Here is a 23,162-nt window from a genome sequence, read left to right as displayed (position 1 = left end):
TGCAGTGATCGCAACTTTAGCTCTGATAGAAAGAGAACGCTACCCCTCAGAGGTCTCATCTTGGCCAGTGCATAGCAGATTTTAATGCAGAGCATGATCCATTTGGAGATGGGCCCCTTCTGCACAGCCTTCCCCTTATTCACTCTGACATATGTCACGAAGAGTTGGTCCTCCACCTGGAAGTCTTTCGTGTGGTCAAAGTAGGAAGACAAAGCTCTTTATGTGTCTAGATTGTGAAGCCGCTCCACTTCTTAAGAAGGATGCGGTGGAGCATAAAAGGTAGGCAGGGTGATGGACTGACCTACATGAAAGGGAGTGACAACTTTCGTCAGGAAGGAAGCTCTAGTGCGAAGAACAAGCTTGTCTGGGAAAATATTTAGGTACTGAGGCCTAGATGACAAAGCCTGGAGCCCACTGACCCTGCGGGCAGATGTTATTGCCACTAGGAAGTCGTCTTGATGGTAAGGAGCCTGAGAGGGTAGTGTGTAGTGGCTCAAAAGGAGTGCACATCAGAAAGGTGAGAACTAGATTGCGGTCCCACTGAGGCGTGAAGGTGGAAAGATATGTTAGACATATTCACAACAGGGGATTTGAACAGGGATGGCTGATCTGGCAACAGCAGAAAAGCTGAGATGGAAGCAAGATAGCCTTTTAACATGCCCACAGCCCTGCTGGGTAAGGGAAAGAATAAATAGAAGTACCTGAGAAAGGGAAGCAGAAAGGGGGCCAGCTTGCTTTTCTACACACCCTGCCACAAACTTGCCCTATCGGTAGGCATATGCCATCTTGTTGGAGGGACCCCTGGCTAACATTGCAGACTTCGAGTGGAAGTTTGAAAGCTGTCAATTGTCACCGCTCATTCTCCATGCATGAAGGCGATCATTAATAGGTTCAGGCGGAGAACCCGCCCATACTGCTGCAACAGGAGATCCTCCCAAAGAGGCAGCCTGATCAGAGGACAGATGGCCATGCTCAACAGCTCGGGATACCAAACTCTCCAAACCCAGTCCGGAGCCACAAGGATGACTTGGGCCTGGTTGTTTCTGATCTTCTTGAGATGTCTGGGCAGGAGTGGCATGGGCAGAAAGGCATATGAAAGTCCTGAGCTCCACTCTAGATGAAAAGCATCCCTGAGCGAGAGCCGCCTTTGAAACTGCAGGCACAGAAGTGCTGATATTGTGCGTTCTCGGCAGTGGCAAACAAATCTAACCAAGGCTCACCCCACTGCTGAAAGAGACCTTGCTCCATCTCTGGATGGAGACACCATTTGTGATCCACTAGGCGTTTTCGGCTGAGTTTGTCCGCAAATGCATTCAGAGAGCACGCCAGGTGTTGAACTAACACGAATATACCCTGATGTCCCAGCCATGTCTAGAGACGGGGCTTCTTGACAAAGGGTCCACGACCCCACCCCGTCCTAGTTGCTGCAGTTTCACATCTCAATGGTGTTGTCAATAAACACCTGCACTAGCCTTCCCTTGATGTAGGGTAGAAAGGCTTTCAGTGCCAGCCGTATCGCTAGGAGCTCCATTAGGTTGATGTGGATTCAGGATTCTGCCGGATACCAGAGCCCTCTGATCTCCACCTCACCCTGATGGCTTCCCATCCTAAAATGACTCGTCTGTCACTATTATCAGATCTGTTTGGGGAAGTGAGAGGGTTCTTCCACTCCCCAATCACGGTTTGTTAACCACCATTGAAGATAATTTGCAGTTTTCTTCGAGATCGGGACCATGCCAGATAGATTCCCCTGATGCTGTGCTCACTGGAACTTTAGGTCCCACTGCGGAGCCTGCATATACCAGCGGGCATGTGTGACAAGCGAGATGCAGGAGTCCACGTCGCCTAGAGGTGCTCAGAGTCAGTCTCACCGATACTCAGGACGGAGGCTGAAACCTCCGTATCATAGCCTGAATATTCTGATCTCGCCGTTCGGGAGGATAAACCAGAAACTGCACTTTGTCCAGAAAAGCTCCAATGAAACGGAGTATCTGTGAGGTAGTCTGGTGTTACTTCGGGACGTTGATGGTGAACCCCAGCGAGTGCAGGAGTACTGCCATAGTCTTGAGATGGGAGATGACTTCCTCGGGTGAACGCACCTTCTACAGCCCGTCGTTGAGATAGGGAAAGACTGGTAGCCATGATGTCCGCAGAAAAGTTGTAACCACTACCATCACCTTGGTGAGCACGTGAGGGGCGCTGGTAAGGCCAAAAGGGAGGACAGCCAATAGAAAGTGCTTGTTGCCAACTGTGATCCGCAGGTAACGCCTGTGGGTAGGCAAGACAAGAATGTCGAAGTACGCATCCTGCAAGTCTAACGCTACTAGTTTTCCGGGTCGAAAGTAGATGGAACTTGAGCGTGCGCGAGCATTTTGAATGTTCTCTTTTTCAGGAAGAAATTGAGAGGGAGCATGTCCAGGAAAGGACGAAGGCCTATGTCTTTTTTGGGCACCAGAAAGTAGCGGAAAAAAACACCACAACCCACTTCTAGCATTAGAACACACTCTGTGGCTTCCTTGGCCAAGAGAGCCACCACTTTCTGGCAGATAATAGAGAGATGGTCCTCCGTAAGCCTGTCACAAGTGAGTGGCATGGGTGGAGGGGTAGTCAAGAAGGACTCCTTCGGACATTTAGGTATACCCAGTGGTCTGATGTCATCGGCCTTTAGTGATGCAGGTAATGGCGCATCCTGCCTCCCCCTGGTGGCCCATGATGGTTGGAGGGTGACCTTAAGAGGTTTGGAGGCCGTGGCATCTTGGGGGGTGGAAGGGGGGGGTTGAAGGGGGGGGGACTGGCCCGACTTCTGGCTGCCCGACACACAGGGTCTGGGAGTACCGTGTCCTTGGCCACGCAGAGGCTGGGAAGCTTGTGTGCCATGGTGGCTGGGTAGGTAAAGACGTGTCTGGAAGTCCCTTCCGTGGCCTCAAAAGGAGCGAAAGGTGGACTGGGGTGTGCATGAGGCCATGGAAACGCCCAAGGACCTGGCTGTATCTCAGCTATCCTTCACACTCTCCAATGCTGAGTCCGCCTTGTCTCTGAAGAGACGGGAGCCATCTAAGGGCATGTCCATAAGTGAAGCTTGGACATCCCCTGAAAATCCAGTCTTCCTCAGCCAGGCATGGTGTGATAAGGCTACAGACTAAGACATTTTTCTTCTTAGTGTGTAAGTCGTTTCAAGCCCACATCGTTTTGTGAACTTCGCTGCATCTCTCCCGTCTGCCATAGCTTGGGAGAGTATGGCCCGGGCCTCCTATGGGACCATGGGTAGCACCTGTGCAAACAAATCCCAAAGTGCATGGGTGTAACGGCCCAAAAGTCACACCCTGCTCACGGACCCCAGTGCCAGGCTTGGCAGAGGAAAAACCTTTTCTTGCTTAAGGTGTCCAGCCTCTTGGATTGCCTATCCAGTTGGGGTGGTAGGGAATGTACCAGGATTTATACTGTAAACAGAGACTTGTTGTTTCCAGCTCTCCGAAATAGGGTGTTGGATGAGGAAACCGGGGTCCTCCTGAGCTGGGCCATAGCGGGCAGTTGTCCTGTTCGCAGGAGCCCCTGTGCAGGGCTGGAACCAGGCCTCAAGCAGGATGCCTGTAAGGACTTCATTAAATGGGAGAAGCGCTTCTTAGGGTGTAACTCTTGGCTGAAGCACTTGTCTAGATACTAGTCTTGTGCACTGAGGGCAGGCTAAGGTCCAGGACCAAGTTCCATCCTTCTCACCGCCATAGCAAAGGAGGCTCCCTTCTCTATAACAATTGTAGGAAGAGAGACCATGCCAGTATCTGGGGAGGTGTCCAGACCACTGGCGCCCCCTAATTCCTCACACCAGTCCATGTTTGGATCTAGGGCCTGGTATTTTTGAGGGTCCAGCACCCACTCCTAATCTACCCAAGTCCTAGCCCAAAGGAATAGGGCTCCGGCTTTGGTCTGGAAGGTATGGCTTCAGTTGGTGCTGGAGTCAGCGTCGGGCGACGCAACTCATGCTCCGTATCGGGGATGAGAATGGGGATGGTGCCGGCTGGATCCATCCCTGGATCCAAGGGGCCCAGCTGGAAACCAGTAGGGGTGCTTCCCGAACCCTCATGGCTCAAAGAAGCTCCAGCGGGGACAGCCCTCCCAAATATGAGGTGCTTAGCCTCATTCATTTCTTGGAGCTGGAGGTGGGGGTCACTGGCCACCGGAAACTCAGGGAGGCTCGGAGATGGCCCCAGCACAAGCTCAACCATGGAGCCAGACCTCAAGTGACGGTGCTCCCTTGTCGGATGACTTTGATGGACGGGGCGAAGCCGAAGACCTCTTCGACGACTTACTCTTCTTTTCTTGTGGGACTTACTGGATGACCACTGCGAAGATCGATTGCTCTGTGACCGATCCTGGGACCTTCCTCTTATTCGAGGGCATCACACTTTGAGTGGGTAGGAGGTTGAGGGAACGCTCTCTCAAGGCTTTGGGTGTATGGTGCAACAATTGACTTAGGTCTTTGCGTTGTGGTCGCGCTCAAAATACCAGAGGCAAACAAGGTGCCGGTCTGTCACCCACATTTGCCTGTGACGAAAGCTGTAGGTCTTGAAGCCAGTCTAACTTGTGGACATCCCTCCCACATCAGGAGGTAAATCCCGAAAAAACACTAGGACAAAAATCGGAAAAAAAGGTCAGCAAAAAAATGACTGGGGGTAGCTCACTCCAGATCTGCATTGAGTGGTATGTAAAGAAAATAATTTACATCAGCGTGCTGGGGTGATGCCTATATAGGCACGGCACATGCCACTTCCGGTGAGGACAACACAGACTGTGCCACTTGGAGCTGAACAACAGCACCTACAGGCACGCAGGGGTACTGCTCCCGAAAAAAATATTTCCAAATCCAGTCTGAATCCTGATGATAATTCTAAGAGAAGGAATATGCGGGAAGAAGTCTGTATCAGATTAGACCAACACGGTAACTGGCTTCCTCTGGCTCCATAAAAAAACATGAAAAACAGTGCTAGTTTGCTTTGTGTGTGCCTGATATCTGCACAGCAGCTGGCCAGTGGTTTGTGGTGTGAGGACGTGGCTGGAGAGGTTTCCTTGCAGTCTTAACCAATCCCTACTTCATCACATGTCGGCCATGATAATAAAGTCTGAAATACTGTCCACAATCTAAATTTTGTTGGTGCTCTAGGGCACACGTGGTGTGCACATGTCTGTGCATGATGTGTGCACAGCTGCCCTCCAGATATCGAGTGATTTTTATAGCGCGTGGCAGGATACTACTGGAGCTGTGCATAGCACACACTGATGAGTGCAGGAGTAGAGCAAAGGAACCTCAAGAGCATAAACAGAAGTGGAAAGGGCGCCAGGCCTTCCATCCCAGTACGGAAGGTAGTGTCAGGCAGAGTCAGGCTACCCTGTAGACTACTTTCTCATTACTTCTTTCTGTAGGTCTCACTTTAGCTATACAGTTAGACTATTCATATAGTTCAAATAGTGGTCCTGTGAGTTCTCATCTTTGTCGTCACTTTAATTTCGCATTGGAAAGCTACAAAAAGTGGCATGGCTTATTTTCCATGGCCGAAAATGTTAATACATCTGTATTTTTCATTATTGCTCTTCATAAATTTGTTACCCATCAGACCAATTGGGCAAGTGCACCTACTTTTGTCGAAATCATGTTAGTAAATAATTTAGTAAGTCTCATTGTTGCTGTTTTTTCTGCTGGGCAATTTGGAAAACATTTCCAAATATTTAAATTGATAGCGTGTTTTCATGTAGATCCCACTGAGGTGCAATAGGAAAAGGGTCATGTCCGAATTCTCTGGTCGTACTATATACACACATGCAGAAATTTACGAATAATGGAGGAGATGAGATGGGTCATGGGAGAAAGTGTTGACTTGGTGTGCTCTCATGAAGGAAATTGATATAATAAAAGGAGGTGCGGCCTAGCTTTGTGTTGTACTAGAAGCAATGTGTTGTGGTTTTGTGGTGTGCTGCTGTGATGGAGCAGGTGGTGACCTGAAGTGTTGTCTAGTAGAAGCAATATGACTTGGTGTGTACTACAATAGAACATCAACAATGTAAGCGGTATCAGTTCCTAAAAAACGAAAGGGGAAGGTATGCACCAGCCAAGTCGGCTATGAGCAATGTGCGTTGTCTCCAGGTAGATTTGAGTGTGCAGAGAGGAGAGAAAGAGTACTCCTGTATGTAACTTGTGCCCTCACACACCCTTGCGAGTTTATAGCATCATCATTGGGCAAGTGCTCCTTGTGGGGGTGGCGCTGCAGTCCCTTTCGGGCCCTTTTTAAGGGGCTCTCTGGCGGAGATCTTCTAGGAGTTGCCACATTTGTGCATGAGGGTGTGTGGGTCGGGAAGTGGTGGTGAGTGAAGGTAAAATGACCCAAGGGTCCCAAACAGTTTATTGGAAGGTCCTCTGAATCGGGATACAAAATGTCACGGGGATGAAGACGCAAAATAATGCTAAAATGAGAGGGAAAACTAAGCAAATAAGATCCCGCTGGTGAGTATCTAAAGTGTTAAGTGTAAGACAGGGTCGACATGTTTCGCGCTATATTGGTCCCTAGTGGATCCTAGAGCGCTTCATCAGGACCAGTGAGAGAGAGTAGATATGGGAATGGGGGAAAGACGCCCTATATTCCCATGTGTCCTTCTTTATAGGTTACAATAAACAGATACTATCGTGGGAACACGTAGTTATGCGTGTGCCCTGTTCTCAGCCCTCCCTAAATAAAAGATGGACCTCCTCAGCAGTCCCGTGGCAGGCAGAGGCAGTTCGCGCTCTTCCTTTGTGTGCGGGAAAACCTACCCGTTCTCCACGGATGCTGGTAACCTCTACAATAGAACAACTGGGCTGGGTGGAGTGTTCTTGAGGGGGAGGTTGTGAAGCCTGGAATTCGACATGATGCTGCTGGTATGACCCAATGGTGGGGAGTGGTGTGCTGTTGCTACTGGAAGCAATGTGGTAGTGAGTGATGGTCTGTGCACTATGCAAGGCTTGTGGCATGGGTGAGACCTTGTTGTGTGGATGAGTAGTGTGACCTGGTGGGATAAGTGTCACATGTTGATGTGATCTGGTGGAAGTTGTGTGCTGTGAGAGGAGTATGTGGTGCAGGAGAGATCGTGTGATTTGGTGAATGAGCACTGGCAGCCTCGAGGAACGGAGTGGTTGTATTTATTTGGTACACTGGATGGATGTCACATGACCTTGTGGAGCACTTGTGCTCCTTTGTCGGCATCTGGTGGAAAAGCTGTCACTTAATCTGAGCTGGTGGAAACACTTTTTTTTTATTGTGGTCTGGGTTTGGCATAATCCTTAGTAGTATTATGTTTTGATGTAGAAGTTGTGGCCAGCAGTGTGGCAGAAATAGTTTGACAGGGCACAGCGGTGTGGTACAAACAGTCGGCCTTTAATGCTTGCTGGTGGAATGTTTATTGGTTAAATTGTGGCTTTTGAAAAACAGAATGGGCTATTTTTATTATGCTTCCTTGCTTTGAGCTGGAGTTCTATAGTTGTAACACGATGGTCTTTCACTGTGCGCCCTAGAAAAGCGAATCGCTTGAAATCCGTTTTTGAAAGTACTATACAAGTTGTTTGGAAGTGCTTGTAATTTTATGCATCCCCAATTATTTCCTCACTGATCCGCTTTTGTTTAGTGTCCATGAATATTCAGAATTTCAGTTATGGACAAACAACCCCCACAAAACCTTGTTATCGACACACATTCGTTTTGCTATTGCTCTCGGAAGATAAATCCTTTCTGCTGTATGATACATTTATTTTCCTATTCATCACAGAGACTTTTGTTGGCCGAAGAAACAAAACCTTCCTTTCAGCACTCATGAGGTGTGGCTGCCTTATCACCCTGCTCTGCCCGACAGCTTCCCCCCTCTTATCTCTCTGGGTCCGCCTCTGCCAGACTTGACGTTTATCTGACTGGGGATTGGCAGTTTGTAACCCACAGTCTGGTCTCATTACTTTTTTTAAGTCTCATCTACAGTTGTTGAAGATGCATTGTCTCGAAATGCTTTAAAAGATATACATATAGTGAGCGTTTGGTGAGCCCAGTGCCTTTGATTGGATAGCTTTATTTTGTGTATTTAATTTCCTTGCTTCTTATTTGATGGCTTTGCTCCCTGTTCTTTGATTGTCCCACTCCTAGGACATTCTTCTGTACTACATTACGCTTGCATTCAGAGAACCAACTTTTCCAGCACTCCATGGGAATGCATGTGTGTTCTTGCGTTCCACTTTAGGCTGCTTCCCGTACTCCAATACTTTTGGTCTTTATGTTGCTCATGCCCTTCCCGGCAGGTCTCACATTGCCTCCCCACCCAAAGCTCGCTTCTTCGTTACTGCTTCGCCCGTTGTGTTAAACTTTGCTTAAAAGCACAATGTCAACAAGCATTTGCAAAGCCAAATGGGTCTCGCCTATGCAACAGCTATTGGCTTTGCCAATACGTTTTAGCCATGTTGTATACCAGAGTGACTACTGTTCAGCATGGCAAAACGCTAGTGGGATAAAGCAGAGTGGTGTGGAGTGGAGTGTTGTAGTGGGAGTGTTAGAGTGACTTAGTGGCGTAGAGTTGAGTGGCGTAAAGAGGAGAGGAGTGTAGTGTCCTGGAGTAGCGTAGAGGGCTGTGGAGTATCGTGGAGGGAGTGGTGTCCTAAAGTGGAAGGTCATAGAGTTGAGTGTCGTAGAGTGGAGTACAGTGTCTGAGATGAGTAGATTGTCATAGAGTGGAGTTGGCATAGTGTTGTGAAGTGATGTTGAGCAGAGTGGAGTGGTATAGAGGGTGTTGTGAAGAACTTAGAGTGGAGTAGTGTGTCATAGAAAAGAGTGGAGTAAAGTGACATTTAGTGGCATAGAGGGAGTTGCGGAGTAGTGTCGTAGAATGGCATAAATTGGAGTAGAGTACTGTAAAGTGGAGGGCAAAAAGTGTAGTAGAGTGTCAGTGGAGCAGAGTTCAATGGAGTAGAGCATCATAGAGTGGAGTGAAGTATAGTGGCTTAGAGTGAAGTGGCGTAAAGTACGGTGGTGCAGAGTTCAGTGGCATAGAGTAGAGCGGTGCAGAGCAGATTGCAGTGGGATAGAATCCAATGGCGTGGAGTAGCACAGAGTGGATAAAAATGGCGTAGAGTGAAGTGTCATAGAGTGGAGTGGTGCAAGGTTGAGTGCAGGGTTGTAGAGTACAGGGTTGTAGAGTGGTGCAGAGAGCAGTGACGTAGAATGCAGCAGCATAGTCGAATGTTGTAGAGTATAGTGGCGTAAAGTGCAGTGCAAAGTAGTTGGCGTAGGTGCATTGGCATAGGGTGCATTGGTGTTGAGTAAAATGTAGAGTGCATTGGCGTAGAATGTAGTGGTTTAGAGTACAGTGGCATAGTGTAGACTGCAGAGGAGTAGAATACCATGACGTAGAGTAGATTGTTTCAGAGTGGAGTGGTACATGGGAGAGTATGGTGGTGCAGGGTAGAGCACAGTGGCATAGAGTAAAGCAGTGTAGAGTAGAGTGATGCGGGTGGAAGTCTTGACCTCCGGTGTTCCCATAGCATCCAGATTGGGCCGCGGAGTTGAGGAAATGGATATGCAATCATAGACGCTCAGAGCTCCCTTTCCTATCTTACGCCAGACCGAAGAATATCCAGATGTGCTGGAATCGACCTATTGGCTCTAGTCGTTCCTAGTTTATTGTATTGTTCTGGATCTAAACAAGTGTGGAGGATTCTGGTGGGCCTTAACGTTTTTTAAGGATTTCCGGTATCAAGCCTTCGGCTCTTCTAAAATCTTAACTTGAGGAGACGAGCCTACCCAAGATACGCTATTTAGTGTGCCTCCATTGGTAGTCTCCTTACCCCTGTTTATACATAATCGAAAGACACTATTGTGCCCTCAGCAAGGTTTTGGCCCACAATCGGTCCTTACCGAAATGCGCGTCTGTACTGGTTTATGGTGCAACAGGAACATTTGTGACTTTCCTAAGGACTCAAGCATGAAGAGATGCCTCATTAATACTTAAACAAATACATAAAACCGCGCTATTCCATCCATGCTAACGGCCTCGAGACAGAGTATACATGAGGCATCTGGTCTGACTTTATGGACTGATGGAAATATTTTCCTTTATATGAATTTGTTTACAGCCATATGTGTAATTTCTGTCCTTATTCCTGGTGTCCATATTGATGTACATATACTTTTACCTTAAGTGTTACAAGTATAGATGTGGGATGAGTGAGTTTGTTGGCTAAGGTTTGCATGACTGAGCATGAATGTTGTGGGGTGAAAGAGAGAATATTAAGGGGTAAAAAAATATATATATATGTTGTCGGCACACTTACTGTTATATTATATATTACATTTTTGATATGATATTCCCATGATCCAATAAATTGTAAATGTATTAATAGTATGATCAAATGTATTTTTGGAATTCTTAATCCATGCCGGTGTTTGGTTGAAGCATTTAAATTGTAGCGAGATATGTCCGTCTCTACATAAGTTATTGGCATGTGGCAATTTGTTCCTCCTTTGAGTGGTTTCCTTTTTTCCTAGAGCAGTGCAGTAGCCCAGAGCGGAGTGGTGCAGAACAGAATAGAGTAGCATAGACGGCTGTTGCATAGAGTAGATTGTAAAAGAGAGCAGAGTGAAGTGGTTTAGAATGCAATGGTATATAGTTGAGTGTCGTATAGTGCTGTGGTCCAGAGTATATTAGAATAGCATAGAGTTTAGTGGTGTACTGTGGCATAAAGTAGTGTGGGGCAGAGTGCAGTGGCGTAGAGTGAGTAAAGTTGTGCAGAGTGCACTGGCACACAGTGCAGTGGTGTAGAGTGGATTGGTGCTTAGTCCAGCAGCATAGATTGCAGTGGTGCAGAATAGATTGTTTCAGAGTAGAGTGCAGTGGTGCAGAGTAGATTCAAAGTGGTTTAGAGGGGATTGGCATAGAGTACACTGGCATGCAGTGGTGTAGAGTAGAGTGCAGTGGCATAGAATGGAGTGACGCTGAGTGGTGTAGAGTGCAGTGGTGCATACTAGAGTAGTGTGGGGAGGAGTGCGTAGCGTGGGTGGAGTGGTGTACAGTGGTAAAGAGTAGAGTGTGGTAACCTGGAGTATGCATGGTATGGTAGCTTACTGCAATTATTGACAACACATCTTCAATTGAAATGACCATTACATTTGCACTCTTAACACATAAAGGAGAGGAGGAGGTAGGCCGCCGTTTGTCCTCCTTGAAGACGCAACGAACACTAATGGATAAGGCTACTAAAGGGAGAATACAAGGTTCAGTATTACTACCCTAAACCAAAAATACGAGGGTCCAAGTGGAACAGTCTCAGGATTCCTGTGGGAGTGCAGAGGGAAGGGAAAGTCATCCTTATGGAAGAGGAAGCCTCATGCTCAAAATTGTGTCATGCTTCATCATCTGCACCTATAGGTAAGGTTAGAAACGAGTGGGACAGTTATTGAGGACGATGGCTCTACCATCTCTAATAGCTAAGCCGATATGTGTTTCCCCACATTATAAGCCCAAATGGGTCTGGGGAATTCTTCAGGGCCAGGAATCCCTTAATTACCTCCTAAGGGCCACTATGCCTAGAATTCAGTGAGGAAAAAAGGAAAGTTAAAAAAGAAAAATGAAATATACTAAGGCGAGTCCTACCAAAGGATCAAAAAATGTGTTGGCCCTAGACTTTAGGGGTAACCGGCTTCCTGGTCAGAAAGCCAGACGATGTCCTTTGTAGTCACATATTCATCAAAAGAGACATCAAGCCAGAGCACCTAAATCGGGCCCCCCTCCGCCGTCTATATCAATGGCGGAGATGGGCCTGATTTAGGTGCTCTGGCACAATGAGTATATTTCAATATTTCTTAAGTTTCCCACTAGTTGTTAACCTTACTTATAATTCCCACCAATAATTGCAATCTACTTGGGAATGATAAAGTATTTTTAACCCACTGACCCGGATCCCTCCTTTTTCCAGTTTTAGAAAAACATGTAAATGCCCAGCTGACCTCGTTTGTGGAGACCCAGGCAGTGACGGCCGGCACGGATCAGGGTGGGGGTGAGGGGATGTAAAAATGTTGTTTTTTTTAGTTTACCTTATCGCTGCGTCTCTCCTCCGCGTCAGACTCTGGCTGGAACAAGAAGCTCCCAGGAAGCACCCAGGCTCCCCTGACCAATCACAATGCTGCAATGCAGCATTGTGATTGGTCTGAGCGCCGTGGTTCGAACTGGGGGCCTGGGCATGTTCCCCAACCAGACCGTAATGCAGCCTGCGTGGAAATTTTTTTAAATGCGCATTACGGTGTGGCCAGCCTGAAAGGGCCGGCCAAACATTCTTGCGCACTTGGAGTGGGCAAACAACTTCTCCCTTGTCCTGCCTTGTGGGCAGAGCAGCCCAGGCCGCAAAGCAGCAGGAACAAATAAAATTATAACATTTAGTTAATACCATTTTATTATTCCTTTAGTTAAACACTTCTTAAAAGCAGTGGGGCGATGCTCCTCCGTCTTAGCGGAGGAACTGCCACTCGACCCAGGATGCCCTCCAACCCTCCCAATCAGGCCTCAGAGCTGGGCACAGTACCGAATCTGCCCATCTAGGGGCCACGGAACATCAAAGGCAGCTGGATACGGGCGGCATGCCACGCTGATGCTATTAAATCTCAGTGTGGCCTTTGATACTGTGTCCTATGTCATTTTTGTTGAAAGACTGTTCCAACTGGTCTTCCAAGGTGCGGCGCTTGCATGGCTTTCCTCCTTTCTGACGGACCGCAATTTTCCGGTCTTCTTGTCAAATGTATTGTCTATCCCACCTTCACTTACATTGGGGTGGTCCTGCAGGGATCCGCCGTCTGCCTCATGCTATTTAACATCTACATCCGCCCACGGGCTGACCTGGTGCTTAGATGTGGGCTTGCCCTGTTTTCATATGCTGATGACACCTGGATCATCTTCTCTGACAGCCGGGTGGGAAGTCAACTCGAGGGAGCACAGTTCCTGCCTTGGTCTTGTCTCGACCTGGATTAGCACTAACTCACTGAAATTGAATGGTGACAAGACAGAGGTTATAGTACTTGGTAAGAATCCCCAGCTCTGGGGGCCTCAACAGTTGTCCACTAAGCTGGGAGTGCCTCCTGAACGGACCAGCAAGGTGAAGAACCTTGGCTTCCGGCTTGACACCACTCTATCTATGAAGCCTCAGATGGCCAAAGTAGCAGCCGCATTCTTCACTACCATGAAATGGCTTAAAAAAGATCCTGTGTATACTTACTTTTTCTGCTCAAAGAACTGTTATCCAAGCCTTGATATTATGAAGGATAGATAACGGCAACATCTCGTGTTTGGCGTCTTCAGGTGGCTTAGAACTCTGCTGCCAGACTCTTGTTTCGCCTCTCCAAACACTCCTCTGCCTCCGGCCTTCTTCGCCATCGGCCCTGGTTCCCAGTGAATAAGCGAATAGTACATTTTAAAGCACTCTGCTTTCTGCACAAAATCAGCACAAGGGCACCAGCAAAAATGTATGGCTTCCTACCTCCTAATCGATTGCTTTTCACAGTACCTAGAATTAAATGCACCTGGATAGGTGGCCGTTCTTTCTCTTCTCTGGGCTCGAGGCTATGGAACTCCCCCCAGAGTCTCTGAGATGCTGTTCGTCTTTATCCACCTACTGCATGAAGCTGAAGACTTGGCTGTTTTAACTCTCTTTACTAATCTGTTATCCCTGTCCTCCAAGTGCTGGGAATCCCCCAGGGGTAGCAATGTGATAATGTAACCTGTAATTCGCGATTTCATCAATTATGACATTTGAGGTGCCATTAGTAATGTCATGTGTAGGTCCATAGGCAGTTTATGGTAGGGGGTGTCAGTTGTGTGTCATAAATGGTGAATTTCAGGGTTATTAAGGGTTTTCAATCGAACCATAAAATTGCTTTAATTGTGATTTTGTTACTGCGTTTATTAGGTTTTATTGACATGTAAAGGGAAAAGTGAATGCATCACATGAACCATTACTTTAATCTGTTATGTTTTTTGTGAATGTAATTTTTTTAAAGGAACATTTTCATGAGTTATTTAGTTTTGGATGTGTGGTAGTGTGTGAATGGGAGTAAAAGGCCGTACATGTGTGACCGTTGTGAGATTTATGCTGGTTGTTATGAGATGGGATAGTTGGTTTGTGGATGTTTGAAACGAAGGGTGTGTGGTTGTATGTGACGGTAGAAGTCTTGCTTTGTTGGAGGTAGATGAAACTTGACGTGTCCCCCTACTAGGTTTAACTTGCCAACCGCCTGACCGATTTCATGCAGATTTATCCGTGTTAATTTTACCAGCGAATTAAACTTTATATTGACCCCCGTTTGCCTTCCCAACCTTGATGGATCGGATTAAAACTTATCACACCGACACAAAGATAACCGTACTAAACCTTTTTCAATCTTTGTGTAGATTCATCAAACGTGCTAAATTTATTAGCAAGTGAGCGCCGTTTCGACTCTCCCTTCAAATGGGATTTCCGAGGCTGAGCTGCATAAAAATGATAATACCAAGAGTAGGCAACCCACAATGAGCCTCTGCCAAATTTCTTGCTGATTTATCTAACAGAGCCAAAATCATTAGCTAATTAATAGTGTTGTAACCAACCCTTTGTCTTTGCCTCCCCATTTAATCTTTGCTTGCACCTCAATGGGTCTGACTGAAACCTTAAATAACTACTCAGCGTGTTACTTCCGAACTGCCTGATACATTTCATGCCGATTAATCAAATGGTGTCAATTGGCAAATGAAAACTGTATTGCTCCCGTCACACAGACTGGCATAAAAATTGCAACACCTATAAAAAAATTTAAAAAACGAATCCTTCCAACCATGGCCGGTTTTTATCCATGTTGCCTGTGTTTTTAAGTTGTGGCCAGTAAAAAAGGTGTCAGCCCTAGTCACATAGTGCCAAAGTTATTAGCTAATTAATACTTTTATCTTCCCACTTCTTCTACTTGCATGCTATGGACATGCTAGAGCTTTGCTGAGAGACTCCAGCACGTCCTGGCACCGGAGGCTAGAAATCCTTCTGGTGCGGGCACAAGAGAGATTTGCTTTTGTAGAATTCAGCCTCTGGAGCTGGAGAAGAATTTCCCTAGCACCAGAGGCTGTTTTTTTCCCCTCTGAAATGATGATCTGCAAGCATAGTGCGCTGACGTAATTTCAGAGAAAATGAAACGAGCCGTTAGGCTCATTTCACTTTAACTGCATTTGTGCTCGGGGCCAAATGATGGACGGATTGCTGAACAAATCAAACATTCACTCCCAGTCAAGCGATCTTGGTTAAATCCATCTTTCTTTTGCTCACCATGCCACCTCAGTGTGGACCCAGCCATATGCAAATCAGTCTTTAGTTTGCTCCTCATGCGAACAGTCAAGCCCGAACTGCCAAGCCAGGTCCTCCCTGAACCAGAAACCAGCATCCTGGGACTAGTTTTGGGGTAGCACCCCCCATCAGCCAGGCTAGTTTGAATCCAGTGGGACAGCGAGGAAGGGACCCACGTCAGGGCATACCCTTAAGCATCCCTATCTTTTTGTCAAGAAGGGAAAATTTGATTTTGGATGATTTTTGGATGAGTTCCAATATCATCCTACTTCTATGCTGAATGGATGTACTGTTTGGGCTCGGGTCATCTGCCACCTGGGGATACCTTATAAATCCAGGCATTTCTGAAAACTTAACACCTTGGGCTGTCCAAGATAGGATACCTCAGGTGGATACCACAATATTTTCTTGCCCACAATGCCCTGCAAACCTCAAACTGTGCCTAAAATTGCACATTTTTCTTGCATTTCTGTGACTTAAACTTCCAGAATCAGCAGGAATCCAAAATATTCCTACCACCCAGTGTCCCCCTCTTGTCCCTATAAAAATGCTACCCTACTTCTGTGACTTGGCCTAGTGCCCTAGACCGACACAAATCAAGCCAAGGTCAATGAGAGTCGCTCCTCGAGACTCTCATTGACCATGTTTTGAGGCTTGCCTCTCTGGTAAACCAAGCCTTGAGAGATCTACACAAATGACACCTTGCTGAATTATTTTTTGTGGATAATTTGTGGATAATTTCTTTGGGACTCTGAATCTAAGTAAATGCTCCACTACCGTTAAATCAACTCTGTAAAGACTGAATTGATTTTTATACTTCAACGATCATTACACAACTGCAGACTTCAAACTTTGTCCTCTATAAACAGAAATTCATTGGTTGCAGCAACCACCCCAATTGAAATATTACGGTTGACAAGAATATTTTGGTTCTCTATAATAAAGTAGTCCAATCAAAAGTAATTTAAAAATTGCACCACTCCATCAGGAATTTAATGATGATGCTTTTGCAAACAAAGCATTGTTGGATGTCAGAAGTACACTGTGATAGGCCCTCGAGTGCTTTTAGGAGGATGAGCATGCAGGGGAAATGGTTGTATTGAACTGAGGTAATAAATAGACCAACATGAGTGAGCAATCTTTTTAATGATTGGCAATCTGCAGCAGCATGGTTAATTAGGATGCCTGGTTTGTCATCGTTGAAGTATTGGCGGAGTGAGTTAAAGGCTAGCCCGCAACAGGTGGAAGTCGATATGGGGTTAGCTGCAGGTGTGGGATGGTCTGTACATTTTTGGGGGGGGTGGGGTTGTGTTGGGAGAAGCAGTGGGTTTGAAGCAAGGCAGGTAGGTACTAGGGCTCTGAGTTGTGTGCAGAATGGGTATAGTGCAAGACATTGGAATCCCAGTGAAAGTGGTTGTCAGTTGCCATGCTGGCTCGTGAAAGTAAGGGATTGCTGAATCTTGGAACCTAATCAGATGGTGTCACTGTTACGTAGGTTACGGGTGCACGTTGCCGTTGAGGGAAGATGAGTTTGTTACCCTGCTTTGTTGCAGAAATGCTGTTCTAACTAAACAGTGTTTTATAGCATTAACCCCTCTGCACAAACAACTGCAGAGGTGACTTAGTGGACCATATAATATATGGGCGTAGCACAATAATCCATATTTTTCTCCACGTGAACATGCGCATCTAGAAAACTCAAGACATTTATCTGAAAATGTATAACCGTTTTCTTTCAGGTCCACAGACCAAGGTGAACAATTGTCAGCCGAACGAGAGGAGCTGCCTCAGCACAGACGCCTGCCTCTACATGGACAAGCTGTGCAATGGTCACAACGACTGCTCCGATGGCTCTGATGAAGGCCCACACTGCCGCGGTAAGCGAGTGTCATGGAAGCGGGTGGACCATTGCTTGTACTGGTTATACCAGAAGCCTGATTCAGGTCCTGGGGTATCGAAATCCTGGCTTCCTCCCATGTGGAATGTAGCGTTGTGGGACAACAATTTACCAGTTTCTTGGAATTACTGTAGCCGAGTTACTGTCAGTACTGATGTACCCTCCCCCCAAATCCCCTCTGCCATCAACAACTACCTGTCTAACCGCCTACCCTGGTGTGAATCATACTGCAATGTTGCACTTACCTCTCTCACAGTGTGCTGTGATTGCCTTTAGCATGTGGTGCTGGCCCTTAGAAATGTAGTGCAAATGCCAGCTAATGTTCCTAGTCTTGTCTCTTCCAATCAGACCCACACATTCTCCTGTTGTTCCACGTCTCCTTATTCACTCATCCATTCCTTCATTCCCCTTCCTAAAAGCCCAATTCCTATTTGAGGGGGACATGTGTTTTTTAATCCCTATCCAAAGTAGTGTGGATGGTAGTTCTTGAGTCATAGCGGAAAAACACTCTGAAAGCCCCAATGAAATTATTCTCTGACCCTCCACTGTAGGTAGAACAAAATATGGAGGTTTATCTACACAGGAAATAATAGTGCATCAGGGAGATGCTGTATTAACAGTTGAGTTCAGTGAGTTTTATGGTACACCCGGAAGATCTCTGCCATGACTCTATTGTCCTCTAGTCTCTGCTCCAGGGTTTTGGCCACCAGAAGAAGTCTTTACTTCAATGTACTGCTCAACCTTACCTAGCCCTGTGATGTCCTCTGGTCTGGCTTGAACAAGCCATCTCATTGTGATCTGTTGAGGGACTGAATGTGTCCTTTCCCTCGCCATCCTGAGCGCAGAGAGGACACCAGTACTGCTCTTATCTTAGGTACTGGTCCATATGAGTGTTGCTTGATATGTTCTCCGTGCAAGGAGAGAGCATCTTCAAAGCTAACATCACTCAGACTTGGTTCTCTTGACCTCTGTGACAGCTCACTGCCTCCTTACCTGTGAACATGCAAGCTCTGTTCTGAGTTAAGGGAATGGATACAAGAAATGACCACACCTCTCCAGGTTTGGATTGGGATTAAAAATCGGCCCGGGCTCGCAAAAAAACAAAAGTGGCCCACCTTTGTCGCATATTGTCTTTCCAAAACACTGCTTCAGCGAAGTTTTATTTTTTTTAAAAAAGGGGGGGGGGGTGGTCTCTGACAGAGGCATGTTTTCTTAACTTTACCTCGATTTTAAAAAATGCACTGATTAGTTTACAGTGGTGAAATGCACCTGAAAACAAGTGAGGCCACTTCTGCTCAGGCCCCCTGCCCCCGCTCAATATGCGTACATTAATGGGCCGGCCCAGCGAGAGAAAGGGAGTGACGCCTCTGCCCGTTGATAAAAGGGAGGTAATGGATGCCCATCTGCCTCCATAAAGGCCACTCGGGCATCCACTGGGCCGTATGCAGCACATGAACAACACAGACACCGACCAAATCGGCCCCCCAGGCTGCCCAAAAAAGCAGCCCATAGCTGGAACTCTGATACCGACCCTTCAGCCATTGCCCGCCTTACCAATCTGACCCTGCATCTCTCACTAATGTCTGCCGTGCCTGGGTGTCTTGGGAGCTGTTCTGGGGGTAGGGATAGTGTATGCTCAGGCCCCACTCTCGTGGTATCCCAGCAGACCGTGATCAGAGTGATTGTAATGTGAACAATGTTCATGTTTCCCACACTTTGTTATTCTGAGAGATGTGTTTCTGATGCAGGAAAGTGCACTGCTTACATCTGAATAGCCTTGGTCTGAGTGCATAGCCATGAGGGGGAAACAGCCTTTACCACAAAGGCTGAACAACGAACAGCCTTTACAACGAAGACTGTACTACGCAAGCTCTTCCGAGCTTATGCCTTAACCACACGTTTGCATGGTTAATGCATATGTGCGGTAGAGCTTGCAGACAGTTGGAAGCAGGAAGAGGTCAGGGTGAGGTAAGTAGGGTTGAGGGATGGAGAGAGGGTTGTATTGTGGGCTGAGGGTAGGCCGGGGGTAGTTTACTAGGCTGGAGGTGGGTCTGGGTATTTTTGAGGACTGGGGTGGGTGGGTTTGGATTAGTTTTCCGGGATTGGAGGGGGGGTTCGGGGTAGTTTTAAGGGCTTGGGGCCGTTTTAGGGTTCAGGGCAGGGGGCAGGGATTGTGATAGCACTTAGCACTTAGGACTTTGGGAGACAGGGTCATTTTTACGGCTTAGGAGGTAGTTTAGTTTTCAGGGCTTGGGGGCCGTTTTAGGGTTCAGGGCGGGCCCAGGGTTTGTGATAGCACTTAGGACTTGGGGGTACAGGGTCGTTTTTAGGGCTTAGGGGGTAGTTTTTAGGTATATGGGGAGGGCGGGTGATAAAGGTACTAGGGCTGGGGGTGGGGTTGTTTAGGAACTCGGGAAAGGGGCAGAGGTCGGGGGGTTAAGACTTACCTGTGAATTCTTAACCACGGATATGTATTTGCCAAATAGGCCTTAACAAATGATTCGTTGTAGAGGCATGCATGGTAAAGACATATTTGTGATTAATAATTTTGTTATTTAACCTTCGTGGAACCAGCATGTGTGTTAAAAGCATGTGTGGTTCCATCATACAACACCATGCAGTGCTCGTGTTCCACTTACACTGTGGATCTGGGTGCTCTTCCACGTGTTCTGGGGGCAAGAAATGGCCCCTAACAATGTTCGATACTTTTTTCTTAACAGCCTTTCTCTTGACCTGCTACTCCGGATACTGGACTTTTATTTCCTTTTTTCCCCAATACTGGGTTCTTTTTTCCCCCCTCCTTTACTCTTGAATTATTCCCGTTCCATCACTCTGTAGCTATCCATCTAGGCAAGGTACACTTTAAAGAAAAAAAGCTGTCATAGAGGAGTCCGAATCGTAATAGGGCAGTTTACCGCACTACAACCCTGTGCCTAGCTTCAGTGGGACAGGACTTGCCTTTCCTTATTTCCTCATTGCCACAGGTGTAATTAACTTGGGCCCGGGTCACACTGTGTGGCCCTCATCCCTGTGTTTGAAACCGAGGGCTTAAAATGTGCAAATATAACACGTCAGGTATCCTCGGGGACCTGTCACTCATCGATTTTATTTTCTGTTTCAGTGTTTGCAGCAAACTGTTCACATTTGGGCTGCAAACACCAATGTGCCTCTACGCTGACCGGGCCTGCCTGCTTCTGCGAACGTGCTTACGAGCTGGGAGAGGACGGCAAGAGCTGCAAAGGTGAGTGTTCTCCAGTGGACACGGACAGCGTTGGTTATTTTTAGCCTGAAAAATGAATAATTTCCTTTGAGGAGTATTGGCACTTTTTTTCCTTTTTTTAGGCTTTGTCTACATACAACTTTAGCTGTATGCTTTCGAAAGGCGTATTGTGTACAGTATAATACTTGGACAAGAAAGCAACCAAACCATGATCCATGGGTCGACCCAAATCCCACTCTAACTCATTTGCTTGCTTCTCATTCAATGGGTTTCCTTCCTTGTCCTGGTGCTTGCGTTTCCATTTCACATTTATATTGTTTTTGATTCAATAAGGTGCATCCTTCCTCCGTTTACATTCAGAGAACTACTTTTTTCTTTGTTCTTTCTGATGGATGCTTCTAACCACAGATTTCTCATCTTGTGAATACACCCGTGCCACACTGGATCTGTTGCTCCCATTCACCAGCAGGTTGCATTGTGTGGCTCCGTGTCGACTCAGTCTCATCTCCGTGTCGACTCAGTCTCACCCCACAAGTGACATCAGAGCCACATATAAATGCCACCCTTGCATGCTGACATCCATTCCTTTCTTCCCGCACCTTCGGGTTCAGATCCGTAGCTCACTCCTTAGCTTTTTCTCATCTTTGAGTTGTCTAACAAATGTGTTTTCTCTGCAGTGTGCAAGGGAAATTGTTCCCACAGAAAACTAGCGGGTTTAAGCCTTGTAGGGACTGTCACAAGCAGATGTCTGACAGACCCTCTATGAGATAGATTTCTGGTACCTAGGATCCACGCGTGACTCCTTCTCGTGGGCTTCGTCCATATGAACCCCAAAGCAATGCAGAAACGCAAAGCCAAGATCTACATCACCAAAACGCCATTGCATGGTGCGTAAGGGGTAATCTAGGTCAAAGTTGAGGATGCTATTCCCATTTACAAGCTCATTTCAGCAAAAGGTCCATCTTGCAGTCTAAGTTGTCAGGTAAGTCTTGGGCAAAAAAAAGCACAAGAAGTTGAAGTGGGATTCACCCTCTTCCCGCCAATCTAGACCAGAGAAGTTGCTGGGATATCAAGATGCCAATCTGTCTCGGTTCGGTTTCATTTCGAGGAACAGTTTCCACAACTTTTTGGAACCAATTCCACAACTTATCCTTATGCGTCCCTTGTTTCCAGGGCCATCTGCAAAACTGCAACTGGTAGAGGTTTTTCAAGAAGGGCATATTCCACATTTCCTTGTCACCCTTTCAGCTTCCTCTGGTGTGCCTTTGGGTCTCAAGGGTCCGAAGAGGCATCCACTCGGGATACCATTGGTGAATCCATCCTCAATATCATCTGCACCTCTGGAAGTCCGCTGTGGGTTCCTCTCTGAATTCGAGCTGATGCCCATTCTGCTTAAAAACCGGCACTGTAGCTCTCCTCATCTACGTCAGTTCCAACACCTTAGGAAGAACTGATTGCCTAATCTGACTCCATGACAAATCCAATAAGATCTTATATAAAGGTGCAAGACCTTGTGACCGAACCCATACCCCCACTCCTCCCACATCCTTTGGCACAGCCGGCCTAACCACATTCTGGTTCTGACAGAACACGGTCATTATCTAGAACTCGCCCTCAAATGCCTCCTATTCCTTTGGCTCAGACTCTGAACACAGTAAACATGGTCAAGATGAGACTGAAGATGATAGTTATGAGGCATCTCATTACTATAATGAAGACAATCTTTCATGGACCTTCAGGAGGACAGTGGGCTAGACACCTGCCTGAAGAATGGGTTGAATACCTGGTCCTTCTACAAAGGAATCAACCTTTTTTGCAGGGGTCATTTGACGTGCTGCTAAAGTTCTACAACTACAGGCCCCATCGGTTGAGGTCATGGCTAATGTCCTGATAAAAATCCTGCTGCCTGAACAGGCACCACTGAACCACTTCTTCTCTTACATGAATCCCGAAAGGACACACTAATGGCAAGCTGTCGAATGTTCTGCTTTTTGTGCTTTTTGTAGTGTCTTTTATCCCAGCTACTTGCTGTGTGCACTGTTAAAGATTATTTATAGGCCCTTTCTGCATTGTTATGTTTATCTGAGCAACCATCCTTATTTATACCACCGTAAAGTCTGGTGCATATGTTCCACCCAAGCCTTTTGTAATGTTGCAGTGGGACCTTCATCTGTTTTTAACTTTAACTCTCCATATGTATACCCCATTTGAGCCCGTGCACAGCTGTCATTTGCATCTCCTGACTCTCAAGACAGTCTTTGTTCTAGCGTTAACTTCAGCTCTTCACGTGTGTGAGCTTCAAGCTCTGTATATCCTCTGTCCGTCCATTCTCCATGCACCACCGTTGTCTCAAAGTCGTGTTGCAGAATAGAATGGCGTTCTAACAGTAGGTTCTGACACCTTTTCATGTGCACCCCAAAAGAGCTTTTGCATAGATCGTACAAAGGGCCATCAAGTGGATGATTGGCTCTTTGTGAGTTTCTCTGGGGCACAGAAAGGGGAGGCAGTGCAAAAAGATGACCATATTGATATTTATTGTTCTCTATTAATTTCGCTATGTATTGGCCAAGAAGCAGACCCTGGAAGATTGTAGGGCTCATTCCACCAGAGCCAAGTCTGCTTTTACTGTGATGCTATGCTGGGTGCCTGCTCTGGACTTCTGTTCAGCCCTGGAGTGGGCGGCAGTCCACACGTTT

At 46.8% G+C, this 23,162-nt stretch overlaps 1 protein-coding gene across 2 annotated transcripts in view; it reads left to right on the top strand.

Annotated features, from left to right (window-relative positions):
- The window catches only part of LRP1 (LDL receptor related protein 1), a 1,298,976-nt gene that overhangs the window by 161,780 nt on the left and 1,114,034 nt on the right, over window positions 1–23,162 (top strand). For both annotated transcript variants that reach the window (XM_085654639.1, XM_085654638.1), the window contains exons 3-4: window positions 17,089–17,226; window positions 20,368–20,487. In XM_085654639.1, the coding sequence (XP_085510765.1) occupies window positions 17,089–17,226; window positions 20,368–20,487 (258 nt within the window). The remainder of the gene's footprint in view (window positions 1–17,088; window positions 17,227–20,367; window positions 20,488–23,162) is intronic.

The sequence above is a fragment of the Triturus cristatus genome, chromosome 4_1, assembly GCF_964204655.1.
Source record: "Triturus cristatus chromosome 4_1, aTriCri1.1, whole genome shotgun sequence".
Lineage (NCBI taxonomy): Eukaryota > Metazoa > Chordata > Amphibia > Caudata > Salamandridae > Triturus > Triturus cristatus.
Note: the sequence above shows the minus strand (reverse complement) of the source record. Positions and strands in the feature narration are given on the sequence as shown.